The sequence below is a fragment of the Globicephala melas genome, chromosome 12, assembly GCF_963455315.2.
Source record: "Globicephala melas chromosome 12, mGloMel1.2, whole genome shotgun sequence".
Classification (NCBI taxonomy): Eukaryota; Metazoa; Chordata; class Mammalia; order Artiodactyla; family Delphinidae; genus Globicephala; species Globicephala melas.
In genome coordinates this window covers 28522806-28538473 of record NC_083325.1, presented here as the reverse complement: position 1 = coordinate 28538473, position 15668 = coordinate 28522806, and the positions used below count along the sequence as shown (strand labels likewise).

Genomic DNA, 15668 nt, shown 5'->3' with positions numbered 1-15668 from the left:
CTTCTCTTATTTGAAAAACTCCATTTCTATACTAGCCCTAACAACCACTGTTTACCTGCCCAGATCTCTTTCTTAGTAATAGGCAATATGCACTGAGTATTTACTGTGAACCAGGCACTATTCTAAGCACTTTACAAGTTCATTTAATCTTCACAGCAATCCTATGAAATACATGCTACTATTGTCCCCATTTTACACATAAAGCCAAGCAATCTGCCCAAGAACACATTTATTAAGGGGAGAACCAGAACTGGAACCTGGGCAGTCTGCTTTAGAACATATACTCTTGACTGACCTTCTTCTCACAGACTTGGAAGAAGCAGCCCTAGGAAAACAGCTGTGTCTGCTGACTGAACTAGAGATCATCACTTAGGGTCTGAGAATACAAGGCATTCAAGTTACAGTAGGTGGTAGAACTGAAAGGTAATGCAGAGTTGGCTTAACATGGGGAAGTAAAGAAGCCATGAGAAAAGCATGAAAGCCAGTATATAGAGAGAAAGAGATAAAAGAATAGAGCATATGGACAGAAAAAATAAGAGATAAGATACCATATAACCTCAAATCAAGACAGGCAGAAAGACATTAGCTTATACAAACTTTTAAATACTAAAAGAATTGTTTATCTGGTAACCAGAAATAGGATTCTGTGAGTTTTGAGTGCTTATAATACTTTTATCATTTGAGTGGATATCTGCTCCCTGTTACAAAATCACCTCTAACTAGAACAATTTCAATGTTACTATGGACCTCCTGTAAATATCTCTATCTTTGTTATGACAGAATAATTAAATCAATATGGAAAGTAGTACACTATAGTAAAAGTGAGTAAGTTTGGGGAAAAAAATAACCTGAACTTAGGTCTCATTTCTATCATTTTGCTAGCTTGGGCGTTCTCCTTGAACTTTAATTACACCTTCGATAAAATGGAAATAATAACACATGCCCAGCCTGCTTCAAATGTTATTGTAATAAATAAGGTGATTATCTGTGAATGGACACTGAAGAATATAAATTGTTCCACAAACACTGCCCATTACTGATGATGATTCCAGATGTGAAATCACTTTAGTTACCTATAAAGAAGGATATAATGTCCTCCCTTTCATAAAAGGTGAATAATAGAGTTAGTCAAAGATTTACTGATTGGTGATGAAAAAAATCACTGGTTTTGTACGTGTCTATACAGGTACACACCACCATCATAGCCAAAATAAATAAACTTGTGTGGATGTTCCTTCATTCATATGTAAAAATTTTGATAACAAAAGTATTTTTGCCGAAACAGCTCCAATGACTTAGGAATAACATTTAGCATTCACTGAAATTATGTCAAGAACTATGATACAGTACTTCTTGATAAGCTCCTACTGCTTCTTCCTATTGTTACTTGATCTGTACAGTGCCTTTGAAATGGACAATGGAGTCAGGAAAACTGAAGAACTGAGGAGTTAGGTCTTCTTTTAAGATGCTACAGTAAAACAATGGCATAGTCACATCTAAATTCCAGAGTCTTCTGTGTCCAAAGCTGTTTCTATCACACCATGTTCCTGCTATGCTACTTGTTTAAAACAGATTTATTTTTGTACACCTGAAACTAACACAATATTGTAAATCAACTATACTTAAATAAAAATAAATTAATTAAATAAAATGGCTTTTAAGAGATTGATAAATCAAATGGCCTAAGAAGAATTATATCAAGAGTTTTAATGTAGAGGTAGTTCACAAAATAAATTTTCTGTCCTACTTGGGATTCAGAAAAGGAGAAGAGAATAATCTACAAAAGCATAAGAACCTCCAAATTTTCAATCCAACTTTGCTTTTCTGTAGCATTCCTGATTACAAAAGAAGTTAGCCTATTCTCAGACACATAATGGCAATGCTTAATATTTCTATACCAGGCAAGAGAAACGAAGCTCTGCAAAATGAGGGGATTGTCCAAATAATGTCGAATGTGACTTTAAATTGTAAAAAAAAAAGTTGGTTATAAGTAGAATTCAATCACTGCCAATGTCCCATATTATAATACAGTATTTAACAGTGTTTTTAAATCTTAACACAGGAAAAGAAACAATCATTCCAAAATCAGAAGTAGATGTTCACCTGTCTTCCAGCTGTACTCATCTACGGGTCAGTATCGTTAACCACTTACTGACATTCATCCTTGATAATGTATATCTGAAAATGTCAATTTTTCCTAGACCAACTGACTTTGAAACTATACCACCTCTAAAAACAGATGACCAACAGCCCTTCCCTTCATCTGTGAAGAAAATTCCTCCAAGCTCTCTCACACTTGGCACTCTAATTTCCATAAAATGAGAGGTTGAGGCTCCCAAACAAACCTGGGTTTCTAAGAGAAGAGAAACGTCGCATCTTTCTAAGTTTTAGGACTTAAGCCAATACGTCAAATCTTCAGTTTGCCAAGATACTGTTCTCAACCTATGTACAATAACCCTCCACCCTTTGTGAGATTGTGTAAGCTTCCACAGAAATGTAATGACTGCCTTTCTCTCACATTTCCTCAATCCCAAATCCCCAGACTTACATGCTAATAAAGAGTAATTTACCACTCATACATGTGATGTATCTCAAAAACAAAATCTAACGCTAACCAGTGACTATGAATGCCAATATCCCTGGCATCAATGACTTACGTAGGCAAAATGTGATTTCATGCTGTATGTTGTATTTGAACTGCCATTATTTTAAATAGGACACTGATGTTGACTCTATTCTCCAACTAACAATTTTTTTATATAATCAATGGCAAATAATACAAATTTAATCCAACAACCTCAGAAAGGAGAACCAGTTAAACTAGAGAAGACAATGAGAGAGAGAAAAAAAGTGACTTTTCCAAAAAATAATGGATTTCTCCAAGGCACTGAATGAAAAACACAAGGAGTTTATTTTGCACTTTCACCGTGAGTCCATCAGAAAGAACATGATAGAGCACATAGAAAATTATAATTAATTCACACACAAGCCCCAGAGCTTAGGACATCTGTTCACAAATTGCCTTGCTGCCTCCAATAAGAGCAGCTTTACCTCAGTAAGTCCAATATTCTTCCTTTTAATGACATTCTGAAGAGAGCTGCTCAGAGTCCTAGTTAGCAACAGGTTTGTAGATTTACGAATCATGTCATCAACTTCAGTTGAACTGAAAAGGAAATGTCAAGAGTCAATCATACCAGGTAGGAAAATTATTTTGCAAACAAACAATGTGCCAGTGGTACTCATGGTAATAATAATAGTGATAATAATGGCAACAAGAAATAACATTTATTGTATATCAGAAATTAGATTCCAAGTATTTTAATGTATCAAAATTCATTTAACCTTCATAATAACCATATGAATTAGTTTTAGTATTATCTCTACAGATGAGGAAATGAAGGTAAAGAGAAGTTAAGTAACTTGCTGAAGGTCACACAGTGAGTAGATAGCAAAAAAGGATTTTAATACAGGCAGTGTAGCTCTAAAGGCTACAGTATTTAAATACTATGCTATACTGCATCTCAGGACAGAGTTCTCTAACATGATTCTGCATTCTGAAACCATTATTTCTCCCATACATTCAAGTTCCTTCGCAGTTAATATTTATAATTTTCAACCTGATCTCTTTGTAGACTTTCTGCACAATTAGCTGATAAAGTCCCTAAAACAAAAAAAATCTCTGCTCTTATGTCATCATCTTTCATATAATGTCTATTTAGCTCTCATTCCAAAATGGATGTTTCAAGCCAATAGTTACTTTTTTTGGACTTTTAAAAAAGTGATTTACAAGATTTTATAATTTTCAGGTGTACAACATAATGAATCAAAAAATTTAAAGATTATACTCCATTTAAAGTTATAAAATATGGGTGATATTCCCTGTACTATATAATACATCCTTGTAACTTATTTGTTTTATACATAGTAGTTTGTACTTCTTAATCCTCTACCTCTCTCTTGCCCCTCCTCTCTCCCCTCTCCTCACTGGTAACCACTGACTTTGAAACTAAACCAGTAGTTTAATTCTGCATAAATGTTTTATAACCCTTACTATTCCAAAAATGATCGATAATGACATTTTCTATTCAGTAAAGGAAACTAAACGTAAAAAAAATGATTCCAAAGCTATCTTTATATGCAAAGTTTAAAAAAGAAAACAACAATCTTGCAACCAACAAATGAAATTCTAGACCTATACATCCTTCATAAGCCCCTGAAAGCATCACCCAAGATGGTTTCTATAAAAGATATCCTTTTGAGACAAATATTTCTTCAATAATAAAGTTAGTATTGTAATGATACTTCTTTATCAAGAAATAAATGTAAAGATTTGTGAGCAGTTCTTTTTCAATAATTTATTGCTTGTGAACAATGGTCACAAATTTTATCTCATTGATTTTTTTCTACAGAATAAAATCAGAGGCTTAGTATAGTTCAATTAAAAATCTTAAAATACTAAATATACAGGCTAGCTACATTGTCATGCTATGTGGAGACAAAAATATTAGAAATAAATAAGACTACAGAATGCAAGGAATTCAGTTAGGAAATTCAGTTAGAAAAAACGATACCTCAAAATATTTTTACAGGGTCCATGTAAAGATATATTTAATTGAACAATAACCTCTGGCTTATTGCTACCCTTTCAAAAACTATTACTGAATTTAAAACTTCATTCCAAAAATATATAAGGTGCTGGGCATTGTGCTGATGGAATATTGAAATTACAGTGGTGAAGAAATAGTCATGGTTCCTACATTCATATGTTAAACTCATAATTATATCATATCAATTGTAATATGAGTTATGAATAAGTACAGGCTGCTATAAAAGTGATTAACACAGGTGTCCAAAATAATCTGGTGCCCCGATATTAATCACTCTCCTGGCATCTCTACTTATTACTTATTTCTATTATGCTTTATGAAGATCTAGTAGAAGTTCCATTCTTGGATATGATGTAGAAGATTAAGAAAAACTGTCCCTACCTTCAAAAGCACAAGAAAGCTAGATCTAAGCTAAAAGCTGTATATTCCTTTAATGTTAATGAAGTATAATGAACACAAAAAATGTATAACTGAATTAAATTGCATACTGGGATAAAGCCCTTGAAAGATAAGCAAAGAGTAGCAGCTACTTTCATATCTAAGGCCAATTGCCTAATCTGGGTACACATAGATGAGGGAGTGAAATACTCATAGGCTGAGAGACTCTGGTGGGACAAAAAAAAAATCATCCAACCCCTTAACAGTGTGGGCTGCTATTACAGATTGGAATCTTGGAAGAGCCCCCAAACAAAAATAATAGGAGAGAGTTGCACAACAGCTCTTGCCTATAAGAATTCTGTTCCATAAGAAATGGTAGGGGTAGTGCTAGAAATCAGAGAGAAGTCTTGCAAATTTTGAAAGGGATTTAGATTCCAAGGGATTTGCAAATTTTGCAATTTTTGAAAGAGATTTAGATTCCAAATTTTGAAAGGGATTTAGATTCTACTCGAATTCAATCCAAAGGAGAGTAAAAACTAACTAAAGCTGAAACCCAGCCCAACTCAAATCCTGTTAAAATAAAAGATAAGTCCCTGGATAAAAGCTTTGGAATTTCAGAGTCTTAAAGACAAAAAGACTTCTACCATAGCATTTGTAGAATTGAAATCAGAAGTAATTTGAAACTAATAAAAACTGAGACTCACATTCAGTTCACTCAAGTAATGATGAAATCTGAATGATACATCAAGTAGCTAGGAATTGCAGAAGAGGAAGAAATGAGAAAAGAGACATATATAAGGATAAATTGGCAACATCATCTCCAAACCTAATAAAAGATCTCAACCCACAGATCTCAGAAGTTTAACAAAACCCCAACACAATTAATGCAAATAAAACCTCACACAGGAAAATCACAGTTAAATTGCAAAATGCAAAGACAAAGAGGAAACCTTACAGGCAACCAGAGAAGAAAGGCAATACAGTTAGAGGAATAACAATAAGAATAATGGCTTATTTCTCTTCAGGAACAATGAAAGCAAACAGAGGAATAACATCTTTAAAGTGTGGGGAAAGGGAGGACTGCCAGCCTAGAATTCTACATCTTAAAAAATATATTTTTGAAAACAGATGAAAAAAGATTTTTACACAAACAAAAGCTAAGAAAATCTAAACCAGCAGATATATACTAAAAGAAGAGCTAGAAGAAATTTTTCACACTGAAGGAAAATGATACCAAAGGGTAACACAGATCTGTAAGAAAGAAGGACAAGGCTTGGAAATAGCAAATATGAGGATAAATATAATGAACTACTTTTCTTTCTTGAATTTTAAAATACTATCAAATGTTCAAACAAACAATAACATATTTTAGTGTTTAAAAACAAGTGTATAAGTAAGTATATGCCAACAATATCAGAAAAGGAAGTGAAAAGATAAATTACACTACACTGCTGTAAGATTCTTAAATTACATGTAACTGTGATAAGTTAAGGATACACACTATAATTCCCAGAGCAAACACACAAACAGATAATAAATAAAACTAAAAGTTATACTCCAGTAAGCCAATACGGAAACTAAGTCATAATACTAATAAAACTTAATCGAGAAGCAGGAAGGAAAAAAGGAAAAAAAGGAGCAAAAATAAAAATGAATGGAACAAATAGAAAAACAACAGCAAGATGAAAGGCTTAAATCCAAACAAATCACTAAATATATTAATGTAATGGAATAAACATTCCAATTAGGCAGAATGAATAAAAAACCAATACCAAACTACTTGTTGATTCAAAATGACACACATTTAAATACAAGGAACATGTCTAGATCTTACTGTCAAGATGCCATTCAGCACTAAAAAGAACTGAGCTCCTTGAAAAAATGAGTAATATCATGGTTAAGTTAGGAAATGTCCCCAAAGTGATAAGAACACATCAACAAGGCACAGGAGCCAGCATGAAGTGGCTCACACTAGCTACATCTGGGACAATTTGAGTATCAAAATGAATAAGGTCATTAAAGGAATAACCCAACTGAATGAAGTAAGAATCCATGAATCTGATATGATAATAGGAAATGATAGGTAGGTAGGTAGGTAGGTAGCTAGCTATATAGATAGATAATGGGGAAGGACTCCTTAATATGGAATGCCAAGTAATACATATAAAAGGAATAAAAAAAAATAAATTAGTTAAAATCATATATTAATGATTATTAGAGAAAAAAACTGATTTCAGGCAAGAATCACTAATGAATACTATAAGAGGTAAAGAAGTGAAGGACATCTGGTAACTAACAAAATAAATACATGGTCTCAATGTATTTCAAAACAAACAGTACTTATTACAAAAGGAAAAATTATAACTATATGGAGAAAACAGACAACATCTTAAATAGTTAATCAAAATGAACATAAACCATAAGGGATTGAAATACTACACACACACACACACACACACACACACACACACACACACACACACACAGAGAGACAGACAAAGAGAGAGGGAGGAAGTAATAAAGCAAACATGGCAAAAAGTCAAAAATTGGAGAATTTCAGTTCATCACAACATTTTCGAAATTCTTCCTTAATGTTGAAATTATTTGAAAATAACATGATAATAAAAGAAGAAAATGTTATAAGTAATAGAACAGACAAACGTATACCATAAAAGAAAGTAATGGTTATATTAATATTAGGCAAAGAAGACAATGATTATTTTAATTTTTAACACAGATAAAGAGGGACATTTCACAAAATTAAAAGGATGAATACAATAAGAAGATATAACAATCAAACTGTGTATGAACTTAAAAAGATATATTCAAAATAAATGAAGCAAACTTGAGAGATCACACAAAAAAATAGACAAATCTACAATCATAGCTGGATAGTTTAACACTCCTCAGTAATTGACAGAAAAAGTAGACCTAAAAAGGGAAGGATACAGAAAATTTGTACAATACTATTAATAAACTTAGTCTGTCATTTAGAGAATACAACACTCAACAACTACAGAATACACATTCTATTCAAGTGTACACGAAACACTGTTGTAATTGGATTTAAATTTACCACCTTGATGGTTGATTTCTGTTTGTTCCACCTGTTCTATATCCCATTTAACTCTCATTGACTGTTTTTAGATTGAGTGTTCTTTTTATGATTCCTTTTTATCCTCATTATTGGCTTATTACTTTCACCTGTTTCATGTTTTTTTTGACCATTTTTTCAGTGGTTGCTATACGTTATACTATATATAGAGAGAGAATATAACAGAATATATTTTCAAATAATATACCACTTCATGTATAATGTAAAAACCTTAAACAGTAAATCAAATTCCTCTCTCATATCATTTGTCCTATTATTACCATACATTTACTTTTACATTTACTTTTCCTTTACTAGACACTGTTACTTTTTTTCCTTTACACAAGCAATTTTCTTTAAGAGCAATTAAAAATAAAGGCATGACATTAGAAATGACAGAACAGGAAGTCCTGCACATATATCCCTTCTCAGCAACAATAATTTGGCAGCCAAGCAGAGACAAAAGTACTCTTGTGGAACTCTGGATTCAGGAAGGAAGACTGCAAAATCTGGCAGAGCCCAAGACTAAGGAGGGTTGCTTTCAGAAGGCAAGCCCAAACTCAAGCAGGTGGCATACTTGCTAACCATAGTCCTAGCTACAGACACAGGAACTGACTCTGGCCCCTGACCACCTATGGACACAGCCTGTTTGGCCTTTCCATCATCACCATTTGCCAAAGGATGCGGTAACAGGCATCCAGGGTAACAGGGTAATAGGCCCACCAAACTCAGTTCTACCTGTAAACACTGAATTGTTCCATGACCCAACTCCAGACGCTATTAGCTGTCAACCCTGCCTGCATATGACTGGGTAGAGACATGCCTGCCCATGAACCTAGGCAAGTTCTCCAACCTCAGTCTGATTGCAAATACTAAAAAAATCCCTGTAACTTGACCCCATGTTCACATAGCCACAAACCAGGAGTACTCCAGTCCACTCAAGGACCTGTCGGGCCACATACCCTTCCATGCACCTGGAGGTAGGGCTGCCAACCTCAAATCTGACCATAGATGTTGAAGTGCCCCATGACCTCACTCCAGCCCCTTGTAGCCATGGATGGGAGGCAGTCCTGCCTGCCCAGGGATCCAGCAGGAGACATGCTCATATGTGCCCCTAGAGAGAGGCCCACTGACCTCAGTCTCACTGTGGATCTTGAAGTGTCTCTGGAATCTGGCACCAGCCACTCCCAACTATGGTCCAAGAGAAACCCTATTTGCCCAGAGACGCACCACAAGGAATCCCCATAAGCACCCCCAGATGAATCCCTCAATGCAATTACACAGCTGCAATCTATCAGTCATTCTAATTGTGAAACCTGAAGTGATCCTGTGTTTTGACTCCAGACCCTTTCAGACATGGTATAGGAATAGTCCTTCAACCCAGGGACCTGGAGGGAGACACATAACTCCATGCCCCCAAAGACAAGCACAAAGGCAGAGCCATCAACACAAAGCTACATGGATCACAAAGACTTGACAACCCACCTGACACCACCAAACAAACCAAATAATGTTCTAGTAATGAATCCCAAAGAAACAGAGACATACAAACTGTCTAACAAAGAATTTGAAATATCATCTTAAGCTCAATAATATGCAAGAAAACACAGAAAGACAAGAAAATTATATCTGGAACACTATGCACAAACAAAAAGAGAAGGTTAATAAAGATATAGAAACCATAAAAGAGAACCAAACTGAAATCCTGGAGCTGAAGTATACAATGATAGAACTGAAAAATTCAGCAGAGAGCTTCAAGAGAAGACTAAGTCATACAGAAGAAAGAATCAGGGAATTAGAAGACAGGCCATTTGATATCAGAAAGAGGAGCAAAGAGAAAACATAAATAAAGAAAGCATAGGGACCTATTGATTACCATTAAAAAACCAAATATACACATTATGGGAATCCCAGAAAAAGAAGAAAGAAAAAGAGAAAGATTACTTAACGAAATTATAGCTGGGAGAGACCTTCAAGATGGTGGGGGAATAAGACGCGGAGATCACCTTCCTCCCCACAAATACATCAGAAATACATCTACATGTGGAATAACTCCTACAGAACACCTACTGAATGCTTGCGGAAGACCTCAGACAGCCCAAAAGGCAAGAAACTCCCCACGTACCTGGGTAGGGCAAAAGAAAAAAAGAAAAAACAGAGACAAAAGGAAAGGGACGGGACCTGCATCTGTGGGAGGGAGCTGTGAAGGAGGAAAAGTTTCCACACACTAGGAGCCCCTTCACTGGCGGAGACGGGGGCTGGCAGGGGGGAAGCTTCGGAGCCACGGAGAAAAGCACAGCAACAGGGGTGCAGAGGACAAAGTGGAGAGATTCCCGCCCAGAGGATCGATGCCGACCAGCACTCACCAGGCAGAGAGGCTTCTCTGCTCACCTGCCAGGATGGATGGGGGCTGGGAGCTGAGGCTCCGGCTTTGTAGGTCAGATCCCAAGGAGAGGACTAGGATTGGCTGTGTGAACACAGCCTGAAGGGGGCTAGTGCACCACAGCTAGCCGAGAGGGAGTCCGAGAAAAAGTCTGGACCTGCCTAAGAGCCAACAGACCATCGTTTCGAGGTGCACGAGGAGAGGCGAGTCAGAGCACCGCCTAAATGAGCTCCAGAGACAGGTGTGAGCCGTGCAGACACCAGAGATGGGCATAAAACGCTAAGGATGCTGCTGCAGCCACCAAGAAGCCTGTGTGCAAGCACAGGTCACTATCCACACCTCCTCTCCCAGGACCCTGTGCAGCCTGCCACTGCCAGGGTCCCGTGATCCAGGTACAACTTCCACAGGAGAACACACGGCACGCCTCAGGTTGTTGCAACATCATGCTGACCTCTGCCGCTGCAGGCTCGCCCCGCATTGTGTACCCCTTCCATCCCGTGGCCTGAGTGAGCCAGAGGCACCTAATAAGCTGCTCCTTTAACCCCGTCCTGTCTGGGTGAGGAACAGACGCTGTCAGGGGACCTACACGCAGAGGCAGGGCCAAACCCAAAGCTGAACCTCAGGAGCTGTGCAAACAAAGAAGAGAAAGGGAAATTTCTCCCAGCAGCCTCAGGAGCAGCAGATTAAATTGCCACAATCAACCTGATGTAACCTGACTCTGTGGAATACCCGAAGAGACAACATTTCATCCCAAAACTGAGGCAGTGGACTTTGGGAGCACCTGTAGACTTGGAGTTTGCTTTCGGCATCTAATTTGTTTCTAGTTTTATGTTTATCTTAGTTTAGTATTTAAAGTTTATTTTCATTTGTATATTTGCTTATTGATTTGGTTGCTCGCTTCTTTTTTTAATATATATATAGGTATATAAATTTTTTTCCTTTTTCTCTTTTTGTGAGTGTGTATGTCTATGCTTCTTTGTGTGATTTTCTCGTTACAGCTTTCCTTTTACCGTTTGTCCTAGGGTTCTGTCTGCCTTTTTTTCATATAGTTTTTAGCACTTGTTATCATTGGTGGATTTGTTTTTTGGTTTCGTTGCTCTCTTCTTTCTTTCTTTCTTTTTTAAATTAATTTTTCATTTTTTTACTTTTAATAATTACTTTCTATTTTAATTACTTCATTTTTATTTTTTCTTTCTTTCTTGATTTCTTTTTTTCTCTCTTTTCTTCTGAGCCACGTGGCTGACAGGGTCTTGTTGCTCCGGCTGGGTGTCAGGCCTGAGCCTCTGAGGTGGGAGAGCTCAGTTCAGGACATTGGTCCACCAGAGACCTCCGGCTCCATGTAACATCAAATGGCGAAAGATCTCCCAGAGATCTCCATCTCAATGTGAAGACCCAGTTCAACTCAATGAACAGCAAGCTAAAGTGCTGCACACCCTATGCCAAACAACTAGGGAGACAGGAACACAACCCCACCTATTAGCATAGAGGCTGCCTAAAATCATAATAAGGTCACAGACATACTAAAACACACCACTGGACATGGTCCTGCCCACTAGAAAGACAAGATCCACCCTATCCACCGGAACACAAGCACTAGTCCCTTCCAACAGGAAGCCTACACAACCCACTGAACCAACCTTAGCCACTGGGGGAAGACACCAAAAACAAGGGTAAGTACGAACGTGCAGCCTGCGAAAAGGGGACCCCAAACACAGTTAGTAAAGAAAAATGAGAAGACAGAGAAACACACAGCAGATGAAGGAGCAAGGTTAAAAACCACCAGACCAAACAAATGAAGAGGAAATAGGCAGTCTACCTGAAAAAGAACTGAGAGTAATGATAGTAAAGATGATCCAAAATCTTGGAAACAGAATGGAGAAAATACAAGAGACGTTTAACAAGGAACTAGAAGAACTAAAGAGCAAACAAACAATGATGAACAACACAATAAATAAAATTAAAAATTCTCTAGAAGGAATCAATAGCAGAATAAGTGAGGTAGAAGAAAGGATGAGACCTGGAAGATAAAATACTGGAAATAACTACTGCAGAGCAGAATAAAGAAAAAACAATGAAAAGCATTGAGGACAGTCTTAGAGACCTCTGGGACAACATTTAAATGCACGAACATTCGAAGAAGAAGAGCAAAAGAAAGGGACAGAGAAAATATTTGAAGAGATTATAGTTGAAAACTTCCCTAATATGGGAAAGGAAATAGTCAATCAAGTCCAGGAAGCGCAAGAGTCCCATACAGGATAACTCCAAGAAGAAACATGCCAAGACATATATTAATCAAACTATCAAAAATTAAAGGCAAAGAAAAAATATTAAAAGCAGCAAAGCAAAAACAACAAATAACATACAAGGGAATCCCCATAAGGTTAACAGCTGAACTTTCAGGAGAAACTTGGCAAGCCAGAAGGGAGTGGCAGGACATATTTAAAGTGATGAAAGGGAAAAACCTACAACCAAGATTACTCTACCCAGCATGGATCTCATTCAGATTCAATGGAGAAATTAAACCTTTACAGACAAACAAAAGTTAAGAAATTCAGCACCACCAAACCAGCTTTACAACAAAGGCAACAGGAACTTCTCTAGGCAGGAAACACAAAAGAAGGAAAAGACCTTCAATAACAAACCCAAAAGAATTGAGAAAATGGTAATAGGAACATACATATCGATAATTACCTTAAATGTAAATGGGTTAAATGCTCCAACCAAAAGACAAACTGGCTGAATAGATACAAAGACAAGACCTGTATATATACTGTATACAAGAGACTCACCTAAGACCTAGGGACACATATAGACTGAAAGTGAGGGGACGGAAAAAGATATTCCATGCAAATGGAAATCAAAAGAAAGCTGGAGTAGCAATTCTCATATCAGACAAAACAGACTTTAAAATAAAGACTATTACAAGAGACAAAGAAGGAAACTACATAATGATCAAGGTATCAATCAAAGAAAAAGATATAACAATTTTAAATATTTATGAACCCAACATAGGAGCATCTCAATACATAAGGCAAATACTAACAGCCAAAAAATGGGAAACTGACAGTAACACAATCATAGTAGAGGACTTTAACACCACACTTTCACCAATGGACATATCATCCAAAATGAAAATAAGTAAGGAAACACAAGCTTTAAATGATACATTAAACAAGGTGGACGTAATTGATATTTATAGGACATTCCATCGAAAAACAACAGAATACACTTTTGTCTCAAGTGCTCATGGAACATTCTCCAGGATAGATCATATCTTGGGTCACAAATCAATCCTTGGTAAAGTTAAGAAAACTGAAATCGTATCAAATACCTTTTCCAACCACACGCTATGAGCCAAGATATCAATTACAGGAAAAAATCTGTAAAAACTACAAACACATGGAGGCTAAATAATATACTACTTAATAACCAAGAGATCACTGAAGAAATCAAAGAGGAAATCAAAAAATACCTAGAAACAAGTGACAATGAAAACACGACAACCAAAAACCTACGGGATGCAGCAAAAGCACTTCTAAGAGGGAAGTTTATAGTAATACAATCCTACCTCAATAAACAAGAAACATCTCAAATAAACAAGTTAACCTTACGCCTAAAGCAATTAGAGAAAGAAGAACAAAAAACCCCCAAAGTTAGCAGAAGGAAAGAAATCATAAAGTTCAGATCAGAAATAAATGAAAAAGAAATAAAGGAAACAATAGCAAAGCTCAGTAAAACTAAAAGCTGTTTCTTTGAAAAGATAAACAAAATTGATAAACCATTAGCCAGTTTCATCAAGAAAAAAAGGTGAGAAGACTAAAATCAATAGAATTAGAATGAAAAAGGAAAAGTAGCAACTGATACTGCAGAAATACAAAGGATCATGAGAGATTACTACAAGCAACTACATGCTAACAAAATGGACAACCTGGAAGAAATTGACAAATTCTTAGAAAAGGACAACCTTCCGAGACTGAACCAGGAAGAAATAGAAAATATACACAGACCAATCACGAGCACTGAAATTGAGACTGTGATTAAAAACCTTCCAACAAACAAAAGCCCAGGACCAGAGAGCTTCACAGGTGACTTTTACCAAACTTTTAAAGAGCTAAAACCTATCTTTCTCAAACTCTTCCAAAATAGAGCAGAGGAAGGAACACTCCCAAACTTGTTCTACAAGTCCACCATTACCATGATAACAAAACCAGACAAAGATGTCACAAAGAAAGAAAACTACAAGGCAATATCACTGATGCATAGATGCAAAAATCCTCAAAAAAATACTAGCAAACAATCCAACACCATATTAAAAGGATCATACACCATGACCAAGTGGAGTTTAACCAGGGAATGCAAGGATTTTTCAATATACGTAAATCAGTCAATGTGATAAACCATATTAACAAATTGAAAGAGAAAAACCATATGATCTCTCAATAGATGTAGGAAAAGCTTTTGACAAAATCAACACCCATTTATGATAAAAACCCTCCAGAAAGTAAGCATAGAGGGAACTTAACATAATAAAGGCCATGTAAGACAAACTCACAGCCAACATCATACTCAGTGGTGAAAAACTGAAAGTATTTCCAGTAAAATCAGGAACAAGACAAGGTTGTCCACTCTCACCACTACTATTCAATATAGTTTTGGAAGTTTTAACCACAGCAATCAGAGAAGAAAAAGAAATAAAAGGAATACAAATTGGAAAAGAAGAAGTAAAGCTGGCACTGTTTGCAAATGACATGAGTATCATAAAGAATCCTAAAGATGCTACCAGAAAACTACTAGAGCTAATGGATGAATTTGCTAAAGTAGCAGGATACAAAATTAATGCACAGAAATCTCTGGCATTCCTATATACTAATGATGAAAAATCTGAAAGTGAAATTTAGGAAACACTCACATTTACCTTTGCAAGAAAAAGAATACAATACCTAGGAATAAACTTACCTAAGGACACAAAAGACCTGTATGCAGAAAAATATAAGACACTGATGAAAGAAGTTAAAGATGATACAAACAGATGGAGAGATATACCATGTTCTTGGATTGGAAGAATCAACATTGTGAAAATGACTAAACTACCCATGGCAATCTACAGATTCAATGCAATCCCTAGTAAACTACCAATAGCATTTTTCACAGGACTGAAACAAAAAATTTCACAATTTGTATTGAAACACAGAAGACCCCAAATAGC

General features: G+C 36.2%; 1 protein-coding gene across 8 annotated transcripts in view; it reads right to left on the bottom strand.

Moving 5' to 3' along the window:
- EXOC6B (exocyst complex component 6B) overlaps positions 1–15668 on the bottom strand; it is a 708873-nt gene that overhangs the window by 304540 nt on the left and 388665 nt on the right. For all 8 annotated transcript variants that reach the window (XM_030877541.2, XM_060309973.1, XM_060309972.1 and 5 more), the window contains one exon: positions 3052–3163. In XM_030877541.2, coding sequence (XP_030733401.1) covers positions 3052–3163 — 112 coding nt within the window. The remainder of the gene's footprint in view (positions 1–3051; positions 3164–15668) is intronic.